A 12,626-nucleotide genomic window follows, 5' to 3' on the forward strand; every position below is an offset into this window, starting at 1 on the left:
CCGCCTCCCAGCTTCATGCCATTATCCTGCCTCAGCCTCCCGAGTAGCTGGGACTACAGGCGTCCACCACCATGCCTGGCTAATTTTTTTTTTTTTTTGTATTTTTAGTAGCGACGGGGTTTCACTGTGTTAGCCAGGATGATCTTGATCTCCTGACCTCGTGATCCGCCCGCCTCACCTTCCTAAAGTGCTGGGATTGCAGGCGTAAGCCACCGCGCCCAGCCTCAACTGACTTTATTTTCATTGTCTTTTACTAAGAGTTAAGACAACGGACTGAAATGCTAGCCCTAGGTGATACCAGCTCCTCGTTTCAAAAGCAGTTCATATTCCAGAGATGTGAGGACATTTCCTTATCCATGAGGTTGTACTAACGTGGAAAAAGACCTTTCTGCTCAAAGGCAGGTTGTGGGTGGACAGCAACCAGCTTCAATGAGGGTTATCACAGATGGATTATCTGCTTGCTTTGCTGTCTGTAAACCAGAATGATTGCTCTCTAGCTTTGGTCTCATTCATTTTGCTCTGATAATTTCCTGAATAAACAAGAATGTTTCTTAAAACAATACCGAACTTTTTAGAGGATGCTAAGTGTACGATACAGTCAACTACTCTGAGGCCTTGGCAAATACGCTTAAGCGGTAACACTAATAAAAGAAACCTATGATGATAATAATAAGGCATAGTTTTGCAGCTTTAAACAAGCAGTAATTTAAAAACAGATAAATTTCAAAGTGATGAAGCAGAAAAAAAAAGTGGTCCATTCAAATTACCACTTGCTCGCCAATGAGTGAACTGTAGTTATTTAAATTGACTTGTTTTCATGACAAAAAATCAGCAGCATGCCTGAAGAGCCAGGAAAATATTCATACCCTTTGACCTACAATTCCTGCTTCGGGATTTTATCCAGAGGAAAATATTCAAAAGAATGAAGATCTTATCTGCATTAAATTATTCATCATAGAATTATTTTTAATATCAAAAGTCTAAATGTCTTTTAGAAAAGTGAATAAATTAACAATATAAAAACTTGATGAAGAGGTTACAGCCATTCAGAATAAATAGAGATTATTAAAAGCAACATTTTAAAACTACAACAAAATGAAGAACTAGAATGCACTAGATTTATCACAATGTAAATTACATATGAACATGAATAAAAATCTGCAAGAACAAATGAATACGTAACATACCAAAAAATCGATAATTTGAGTGACAGTACCTAAATGAAATAATATTTAAGATGAATATGCTAGGAGAAATATACCTGTTTACTAACATCATATTCATTACTCTTAGCTATTTGCTGTCCAAACCGCCAGCTATGCCTTCGTCCAAACTGCCAGATATGCCTTTGAAAAGCCAATTTCCTGCTTTTATTCTGAAGGTTACTCTGGATGCACTTCTACCCTGAAGTAGCTCCAAACATCCCAGTGTGTGCCTCGCACTGTTTTCCTACCTGTACTGCAAGGCCAGCCTCAGCGCTGTGGCATTGGATTCGTATTTTCCCACCAGCATGCTCATCCTCTCGGCATTGCTTTTACATTCCTCCAGGGTTATGGTCAGGAGGTCATTTTGGGATTTGAGGTGCTCGATCCGGCTACAAAGGAACAAAAATCAGTTTCACACTAGGGTTACAGTTAATTTGCCAATATTTCAGTTGTCTAATTTATATTCAGGCCAGAAAATCACGTGAGGATGTGGGCTTGTCAGATTAGTAGCTGACACAGTATTTTGTCAAAGAAGCAACTCTACATAAAAGTATCACTAAACTCTGTGTGAATTACAAATAAAAAAATAAGCCTCCTGGTTAAAAATAAGCCCCCCAGTCACTGCCACACTCACTTCACGTCTATCATGAGCAGGGCACAGCGCTAGGCTCTGGAGATATTCCAAGGAAAGGAGACAGTTGTGCAACCTCCAGGCCCCCGTCATGTGGAACATCTGGTGGGCTTAGATAAGTCACCCTCCACATGCAGGGATGAAAAGCCGCATGACAGCAGTCATGGCTATTTGTTAAGCCTTTGCTTTAGTGATTCTCCTAGCAACCCTTTGAATTAAGTGTTGTTACTCCCATTTCAGAGGAGGAAATGGAGGCCCAGAAACATTAAGTATCTTGCCCTGGGATTTGAACCAGGAAGTGTGACCCCAAATCCCATCCTCATAATCACAAACTACAGAGAGAACCAAAGGATGAATCAGTGAGTGAACAGGAACCTTCCCCCGGCAGCCTTTAAGTGGGAAATGGACCAGGAGCCATGGATTGTACCCAAAGCTGCTTTTGGGTTACACAGTCTAGCAGCTCTAACTAGTGGTAGGATAAGCACTGGGAACTTGAAGTTTTACAGGATTCAGAACTGTAGATTCAGGGCAAATGAGTCTGTGGCAAAGTTAGCAAACAAATGAATAATATGATCCTTCAGCTTCTCCGTTTTCCATCTCAGGGTACAGATGCTCTTGATGCCACAAGTCATTTTCCATGGACACATCTATTTGTAGTACTCTGACCACTAACTCTTAAAGAGAAAGCTTCACACAAACAAACTGCAACTGACTTGAAATGTTAAGGGGTTTGGAAGCCATTAGCTTCAAGGAAGAATCTTAGACTCACACCTCAGAGCAGAATATGGAGACACTTTCCAACATGGGAGACATCTGGTGAGTGTAGAAGAACTAAGAACATTGCCAGGCTCTGGCCATTCCAAGGTCATTTCAAGGTAAGGTGCTACAAGGATGCTTTTCTGCCCCTGTTCACATTAAGACTTCTGGAAAAGAGTCCCCATTCTCTCATTTACTTTTCAACTTGCTCCAGTCTACAGTCCGTCCCTGCTAATTACATAAAGCCTTTACCCAACTTATAGACCTCCATGTGGCCAAGCCCATCTCAGGGCCCTTCTCAGGCAACACCCCACTGATCTGTTACTCTTTCCTTCTTAAAGAGCTCCCCTCACTTAAGCCATGGTGGGTCTCTGCTGGTTTTCTTCTTGCCCTAGCGGCTATTTCCTTTCAGTCTCCTTTGTTAGATGCTCTATAAAATTAGATTCTCTATAAAAAATATAGATTCTCTATAAAATTCGTAAGGCTTGCCATTCTCTTGGGGCTGTCCCGGGGTCCCCTCTGCTATCAACACTCCCACCCTAGGGGTGATTTCTATCCAGTCCCATGACTTTATTAGGCAGGTATGCTCTGCTGGCTCACAACTTTCTCTAGCCCAGAGCTTTCTTCTGAGGGCCAGGCACACATATCCAGCTGCCTTCCTGACATTTCCTTTTACTGTCACATTGCCACCTCTAGTTTAACATTCCAAAGTGGGATTCTTGATTTTCCCTGAACCTCATCCTCCCTTATCTTCTCCACCTCAGTAAATGCCACCACCATCTACCCAACACTACACGCTAGACCAAGCTTGTCCAACCTGTGGGCTCCATGCGGCCCAACACAAATTTGTAAACTTTCTTAAAACATTACGAGATATTTTTGCAATTTTTTTTTTTCAGTTCATCAGCTATCATTAGTGTTAGTGTATTTTGTTTGACCCGAGACATTCCTCTTCTTCCAGTGTGGCCCAGGAAACCAAAAGATTGGACACCCCTGCACTAGACTCCTGACGATCTTTTTTGAGACCATCCCTTTCTCTTATCCAAGTGGAACCCAGCTGCAGTCTCCACTGCTTTCAGCACCACACAGGCCGTGCGTGAGGCCCCTGGCCCCATCCCGCCACAGCTGCCCTGGCGCACCACAAAGATCGTGCTGCTTCCACTCTTATCCCATCCTTCCCATTCTCCACACCCAGATAAGCTTCCATAGTGCCAACCAGATCTTGTTCTTCCACATTCGAAAACCCTTTAATGACTTCTAATTACACTTCGAATAAAGAGTAAAATTTGTCCGTGGCATCAAAATCCACAGCTGAGCCAGCCCCTGCTCTGCCACCTCGTCTCGTGTAGCTTCTTCTTCCCCTTACTCCATTTCAGTTCCACTGGCCTTTGGACAATTCCTCTTTCAGGCCTCATGGTTGTTAAGTGGACATAAGAATATCAGTTTGCCATATGGCTGCTTTTTTTTTTTTAAATCCATCTCAACGTAAGCCTCCCATCTTCAGACACCTGCCCTGACTACCCACCGAAAAATTAACCCTCCCTGGGGTCCCACGCCCACGGAGCTTCGCTCACTGCTAGCACAGCAGTCTGAGATCGAACTGCAAGGCCGCAGCGAGGTTGGGGGAGGGGCGTCCGCCACTGCTGAGGGTTGAGTAGGTAAACAAAGTGGCCGGGAAGATGGAACTGGGTGGAGCCCACCGCAGCTCAAGGAGACCTGCCTGCCTCTGTAGACTCCACCTCTGGGGACAGGGCATAGCTGAACAAAAGGCAGCAGACAACTTCTGCAGACTTAAAAGTCCCTGTCTGACAGCTTTGAAGAGAGTAGTGGTTCTCCCAGCATGCAGTTTGAGCTCTGAGAACTGACAGACTGCCTCAAGTGGGTCCCTGACCCCCGAGTAGCCTAACTGGGAGACACCTCCCAGTAGGGGCCAACTGACCCCTCATAGAGCCGGGTGCCCCTTTGAGACGAAGCTTCCAGAGGAAGGATCAGACAGCAACATCTGTCGTTCTGCAGTATTTGCTGTTCTGGTGATACCCAGGCAAACAGGGTCTGGAGTGGACCTCCAGCAAACTCCAAAAGACCTGCAGCTGAGGGTCCTGACTATTAGAAGGAAAACTAACAAACAGAAAGGACATCCACACCAAAACTCCATCTGTACATCACCATCATCAAAGACCAAAGGTAGATAAAACCACAAAGATGGGGAGAAACCAGAGCACAAAAGCTGAAAATTCTAAAAATCAGAGTGCCCCTTCTCCTCCAAAGGAAGACAGCTCCTCGCCAGCAATGGAACAAAGCTGGACAGAGAATGACTTTGATGAGTTGATAGAAGAAGGCTTCAGATGATAGGTAATAACTAACTTCTCCAAGCTAAAGGAGTATGTTCGAGCCCATCGCAAAGAAGCTAAAAACCTTGAAAAAAGATAAGATGAATGGCTAACTAGAATAAACAGTGTAGACAAGTCCTTAAATGACCTGAAGGAGCTGAAAACCACAGCACAAGAACTACATGACGCATGCAAAAGCTTCAGTAGCTGATTTCATCAAGTAGAAGAAAGCGTATCAGGGATTGAAGATCAAATGAATGAAACGAAGTGAGAGGAGAAGTTTAGAGAAAAATGAGTAAAAGGAAATGAACAAAGCCTCCAAGAAATGGGACTGAGAGTTGACAAAGTGCTAGCAGCCCTCGCTTGCTCTTGGCACCTCCTCGGCCTCAGCGTCTACTCTGGCCATGCTCAAGGAGCGCTTCAGCCCACCACTGCACTGTGGGGGCCCCTCTCTGGGCTGGCCGAGGCTGGAGCCGGCTCCCTCTGTTTGCTGGGAAGTGTGCAGGGAGAGGTGCGTGGCACTTGCGGGCCAGCGCGAGTTCCGGGTGGGCGCGGGCTCAGCAGGCCCCGCAATTGGAGCGGCCGGGCCCTGCTGCCGGACCTGGGCAGTGAGGGGCTTAGCACCCGGACCAGCAGCTGCGGAGGGTGCGCCGGGTCCCCCAGCACTGCCAGCCTGCTCGTGCCAAGCTCGAATTCTTGCTGGGCCTCAGCTGCCTCCCCATGGGGCAGGGCTTGGGACCTGCAACCCACCATGCCCAAGCCCCCCTCACCCACCATGGGTTCCTGTGCATTCCAAGCCTCCCTGATGGGTGCCGCTCCCTGCTCCGAGGCGCCTGGTCCCATCGACTGCCCAAGGGCTGAGGAGTGTGGGCGCATGGCACAGGACTGGCGGGCAGCTCTGCCTGCGGTCCCAGCGCAGGATCCACTAGGTGAAGCCAGCTGGGCTCCTGAGTTGGGTGGGGTCTTGGAGAACTTTTATGTCTAGCTTGAGGACTATAATTGCACCAATCAGCACTCTGTGTCTAGCTCAAGGTTTGTAAACGCACCAGTCAGCACCCTGTCAAAACAGACCAATCAGCTGTCTGTAAAACAGACCAATCAGTTCTCGGTAAAATGGACCAATCAGCAGGATGTGGGTGGGGCCAGATAATGGAATAAAAGCAGGCTGCCCGAGCCAGCAGCAGCAACACGCTCGGGTCCCCTTCCATGCTGTGGGAGCTTTGTTCTCTCGCTCTTCACAATAAATCTTGCTGCTGCTCACTCTTTGGGTCTGCGCCACCTTTAAGAGCGGTAACACTCACCGCGAAGGTCTGCAGCTTCACTCCTGAAGCCAGCAAGACCACGATCTCACCAGAAGGAACAAAGAACTCCAGACACGCTCCCTTTAAGAGCTGTAACACTCACTGTGAAGGTCTGCAGCTTCACTCCTGAAGCCAGCGAGACCACGAACCCACCAGAAGAAAGAAACTCTGGACAAGTCTGAACATCAGAAGGCATAAACTCCAGACACACCATCTTTAAGAACTGTAACACTCACCGTGAGGGTCCGTGGCTTCATTCTTGAAGTCAGCGAGACCAAGAACCCACCAATTCTGGACACAGGACTATGTGAAAAGACCAAATCTACATCGGATTGGTGTACCTGAAAGCGATGGGGAGAATGGAACCAAGCTGGAAAACACTCTTCAGGATATTATCCAGCAGAAGGTCCCCAACCTAGCAAGGCTGGCCAACATTCACATTCAGGAAATACAGAGAACGCCACAAAGATATTCCTAGAGAAGAGCAACTCCAAGACAAATAATTGTCAGATTCACCAAAGTTGAAATGAAGGAAAAAAATGTTAAGGGCAGCCAGAGAGAAAGGTGGGATCACCCACAAAGGGAAGCCCATCAGACTAATAGCTGATCTCTTGGGAGAAACTCTAGAAACCAGAAGAGAGTGGGGGCCAATATTCAACATTCTTAAAGAAAAGCATTTTCAACCCAGAATTTCAAATCCTGCCAAACTAAGCTTCATAAGTGAAGAATAAATAAAATCCTTTACAGACGAACAAATGCTGAGAGATTCTGTCACCACCAGGCCTACCTTACAAGAGCTCCTGAAGAAAGCACTAAACATGACAAGGAACAACCAGTACCAGCCACTACAAAAACATGTCAAATTGTAAAGACCATCAATGCTAGGAAGAAACTGCATCAACTAACGAGCAAAATAACCAGCAAACATCATAATGACAGGATCAAATTCACACATAACAGTATTAACTTTAAATGTAAATGGCCTAAATGCCCCAATTAAAAGACACAGACTGGCTAACTGGATAAAGAGTCAAGACCCATCAGTGTGCTGTATTCAAGAGACCCATCTCATGAGCAGAAACACACATAGGCTCAAAATGAAGGGATGGAGGAAGATCCACCAAGCAAATGGAAAACGAAAAAAAAGCAGGGGATGCAATCCTAGTCTCTGATAAAACAGACTTTAAACCAACAAAGACAAAAAGAGACAAAGAAGGCCATTATGTAATGGTAAAGGGATCAATTCAACAAGAAGAGCTAACTATCCTAAATATATATGCACCCAATAAAGGAGCACCCACATTCATAAAGCTAGTCCTTAGAGACCTACAAAGAGACTTAGACTCCCACACAATAATAATGGAGACTTTAACACCCCACTGTCAACATTAGACAGATCAACAAGACAGAAAATTAACAATTATATCCAGGAATTGAACTCAGCTCTCCACCAAGCAGACTGAACAGACATCTACAGAACTCTCCACCCCAAATCAACAGAATATACATTCTTCTCAGCACCACACCGCACCTATTCCAAAATTGACCACATAGTTGGAAGTAAAGCTCTCCTCAATAAATGTAAAAGAACAGAAATTATAACAAACTGTCTCTCAGACCACAGTGCAATCAAACTAGAACTCAGAATTAAGAAACTCACTCAAAACTGCTTAATTACATGGAAACTGAACAACCTGCTCCTGAATGACTATTGGGTACATAACAAAATGAAGGCAGAAATAAAGATGTTCTTTGAAACCAGTGAGAACAAAGACACAACATACCAGAATCTCTGGGACGCATTTAAAGCAGTGTGTAGAGGGAAACTTATAGCACTGAATGCCTACAAGAAAAGCAGGAAAGATATAAAATTGACACCCTAACATCACAATTAAAAGAATTAGAGAAGCAAGAGCAAGCACATTCAAAAGCTAGCAAAAGGCAAGAAATAACTAAGATCAGAGCAGAAATGAAGGAGATAGAGACACGAAAAACCCTTCAAAAAAATCAATGAATCCAGGAGCTGGTTTTTGGAAAAGATCTACAAAATTGATAGAACGCTAGCAAGACTAATAAAGAAGAAAAGAGAGAAGAATCAAATAGACGCAATAAAAAATGATAAAGGGGATATCACCACCGATCCCACAAAAATACACACTACCATCAGAGAATACCATAAACACCTCTACACAAATAAACTAGAAAATCTAGAAGAAATGGATAAATTCCTGGACACATACACCTTCCCAAGACTAAACTGGGAAGAAGTTGAATCCCTGAATAGACCAATAACAGGTTCTGAAATTGAGGCAATAATTAATAGCCTATCAACCAAAAGAAGTCCAGGACCAGACGGATTCACAGCCAAATTCTGCCAGAGGTACAAGGAGGAGCTGGTACCATTCCTTCTGAAACTATTCCAATCAACAGAAAAAAAGGGAATCCTCCCTAGTTCATTTTATGAGGCCAGCATCATCCTGATACCAAAGCCTGGCAGAGACACAACAACAAAAAAGAGAATTCCAGACCAATATCCCTGATGAACATTGATGCAAAGACCTCAATAAAATACTGGCAAACCGAATCCACCAGCACATCAAAAAGCTTATCCACCATGATCAAGTGGGCTTCACCCCTGGGATGCAAGGCTGGTTCAACATACGGAAATCAATAAACGTAATCCATCACATAAAGAGAACAAAAGACAAAAACCACATGATTATCTCAATAGATGCAGAAAAGACCTTTGACAAAATTCAACAGCCCTTCATGCTAAAAACTCTCAATAAACTAGGTATTGATGGGACATATCTCAAAATAATTAGAGCTATTTATGACAAACCCACAGCCAATATCATACTGAATGGGCAAAAACTGGAAGCATTCCCTTTGAAAACGGGCACAAGACAGGGATGCTCTCTCTCACCACTCCTATTCAACACAGTGTTGGAAGTTCTGGCCAGGGCAATCAGGCAAGAGAAAGAAATAAAGGGTATTCAATTAGGAAAAGAGGAAGTCAAACTGTCCCTGTTTGCAGATGACATGATTGTATATTTAGAAATCCCCATCATCTCAGCCCAAAATCTCCTTAAGCTGACAAGCAACTTCAGCAAAGTCTCAGGATACAAAATCAATGTGCAAAAATCACAAGCATTCCTGTACACCAATAACAGACAAACAGAGAGCCAAATCATGAGTGGACTCCCATTCACAATTGCTTCAAAGAGAATAAAATACCTAGGAATCCAACTTACAAGAGATGTGAAGGACCTCTTCAAGGAGAACTACAAACCACTGTTCAACGAAATAAAAGAAGAAACAAACAAATGGAAGAACATTCCATGCTCAGGAACAGGAAGAATCAATATCGTGAAAATGGCCATACTGCCCAAGGTAATTTATAGATTCAATGCCAACCCCATCAAGCTATCAATGACTTTCTTCACAGAACTGGAAAAAACTACTTTAAAGTTCATATGCAACCAAAAAAGAGCCCACATTGCTAAGACAATCCTAAGCCAAAAGAACAAAGTTGGAGGCATCATGCTACCTGACTTCAAACTATACTACAAGGCTACAGTAACCAAAACAGCATGGTACTGCTACCAAAACAGAGATATAGACCAATGGAACAGAATAGAGCCCTCAGAAATAATACCACACATCTACAACCATCTGATCTTTGACAAACCTGACAAAAACAACAAATGGGGAAAGGATTCCCTAGTTAATAAATGGTGCTGGGAAAACTGGCTAGCCATATGGAGAAAGCTGAAACTGGATCCCTTCTTTACACCTTATACAAAAATTAATTCAAGATGGATTAAAGACTTAAATGTTAGACCTAAAACCATAAAACCCCTAGAAGAAAACCTAGCCAACACCATTCAAGACATAGACATGGGCAAGGACTTCATGACTAAAACACCAAAAGCAATGGCAACAAAAGCCAAAATTGACAAATGGGATCTAATTAAACTAAACAGCTTCTGCACAGCAAAAGAAACTACTATCAGAGTGAACAGGCCACCTACAGAATGGGAGAACATTTTTACAATCTACCCTTCTGACAAAGGGCTAACATCCAGAATCTACAAACAACTTAAATTTACAAGACAAAATCAAACAACCCCATCAAAAAGTGGGCGAAGGATATGAACAGACACTTCTCAAAAGAAGACATTTATGCAGCCAACAGACACATGAAAAAATGCTCATCATCACTGGCCATCAGAGAAATGCAGATCAAAACCACAATGAGATACCATCTCACACCAGTTAGAATGGCAATCATTAAAAAGTCAGGAAACAACAGGTGCTGGAGAGGATGTGGAGAAATAGGAACACTTAAACTGTTGGTGGGACTGTAAACTAGTTCAACCATTGTGGAAGACAGTGTGGTGATTCCTCAAGGATCTAGAACTAGAAATACCATTTGACCCAGCCATCCCATTACTGAGCATATGCCTAAAGGATTATAAATTATGCTGCTATAAAGACACATGCACACATATGTTTATTGTGGCACTATTCACAATAGCAAAGACTTGGAACCAACCCAAATGTCCATCAATGATAGACTGGATTAAGAAAATGTGGCACACATACACCATGGAATACTATGCAGCCATAAAAAAGGATGAGTTCATGTCCTTTGTAGGGACATGGATGAAGGCAGAAACATCTTTGTAGGGACATGGATGAAGGCAGAAACCATCATTCTGAGCAAACTATCTCAAGGACAGAAAAACAAACATCACATGTTCTCACTCATAGGTGGGAATTGAAAAATGAGAACACCTGGACACACGGTGGGGAACATCACACTGGGGCCTGTCATGGAGTGGAGGGAGCGGGGAGGGATAGCAGTAGGAGGTATACCTAATGTAAATGACGAGTTGATGGGTGCAGCACACCGACATGGCACATGTATACCTATGTAAAAAACCTGCACGTTGTGCACATGTACCCTAGAACTTAAAGTATAATTAACAACAACAACAACAACAAAAAAGGAAAAATCAACCCTCCCAGAGCTTCTGCTGGTGTCCTATTCATTTCCTTCTTGGATCTTTCTTATCATCTGATTTGTTTTCTCTTTGGTCTATTTTCCCTAACAGAATATAAGCTCCATGACAGCAGGGACCCTTTCTGTTTTACTTTGCTTTGCATGCCACATAGTCTAGCATATAGCAGATGCTTAACACAGATTTGCTAAAGAAGGAAAACATTTTGGTGGGTGGGGATGACATCCCTCCCCTGCCAATCATGAAGTTAAAGGCTAACATACTTTGAGAGTAATAGGCCTCCAACTTTGAGGTAGTTAAAATAGCAGACATCAGGATATACTGGTAGCTTATTTCTAAGAACCCCCAGGTTCCCGCAGCAGCTAGGATCACAGAGATGACAATGGAGGTGAGGTCAAAGGGTAGGGGTTGTAATTCTGTCTCAGCTACTTAATAGCTCTGGATTTAAGGCAAGTCACTCAACTTGGGACTTCAAAGCCTTTCTTTTCTCATTTGCAAAACAGGACTACTCTACCCTCACAAGTTGAGGATTAAGTGGCTGTCTGTGAGAGCCCTTTGCAAGCTGTTAGACACCATAATAACATGAGCTACCAGCAAAATATTTCCCCTTTCTTTGGTCTCTCCTGGGTGTATATAACGGAGTAGAAAGCAACTCCCCTATTCGAGTTCAGCCACAAATACAACTTGTTAAAGCCCAGAATCTGTAGAGAGGAGATCCTCACTAAATCGAGGTCCCCCTGAAGGCATTTGACTTCATTAAATTGCAAACGGCATATTTGATTCAATTTTTAAGCACTCCCAGGGCAGTGATACCGAAAAGACTGCTTCTTCACTGCCACTAAGTAATCATCAGGATTATCATTCTTAAGTATTCTGGATTTAATAAGGAAACCATTTAATTTGAAGATTTAAAATGACCTAGATTGCCAATTACCTTAGTTCTCAAGAACTATATTAAACAGCTTCAATCAGGGAGGACTAACATGATAATTCAATTTATTCTGGTTTGCCATACACAACAGGAATGGAATTAAGCAACAGTGGATGGGGAACGGTATCCTTATTTCTTCCTGGTTAGCTCATAAGCCTTTCAAATTCTTACAATGCTCTCCCACTAAAGATTGGTAGGTCAAGGCAGCCACACCACAGTTGGATGCGACTCAACAGTCCATTCTGCCACTGCAGAACCAATTCTGAGGCCAAGTGGTTTCCATGGTTTGGCCCTGGTCCTTCTCCTTTGCTTTGTTAGCAACTCCCTCATCACTGGCAGACACATAAGAGAGTCTTTGCCAACAGGCAAAAGGGCAAACTGAAACTACATCTTTTGTAAGAATTGAAAAGAATCTATAAAATGGGGTATATGGTAAAATTACTCT

At 43.4% G+C, this 12,626-nt stretch overlaps 1 protein-coding gene across 6 annotated transcripts in view; it reads right to left on the reverse strand.

Moving 5' to 3' along the window:
* The window catches only part of MCC (MCC regulator of WNT signaling pathway), a 498,353-nt gene that overhangs the window by 52,475 nt on the left and 433,252 nt on the right, over positions 1-12,626 (reverse strand). For all 6 annotated transcript variants that reach the window (XM_054554995.2, XM_063723849.1, XM_054554996.2 and 3 more), the window contains 1 exon segment: positions 1,454-1,594. In XM_054554995.2, coding sequence (XP_054410970.1) covers positions 1,454-1,594 — 141 coding nt within the window.

The sequence above is a fragment of the Pongo abelii genome, chromosome 4 (genome assembly GCF_028885655.2).
Source record: "Pongo abelii isolate AG06213 chromosome 4, NHGRI_mPonAbe1-v2.0_pri, whole genome shotgun sequence".
Lineage (NCBI taxonomy): Eukaryota > Metazoa > Chordata > Mammalia > Primates > Hominidae > Pongo > Pongo abelii.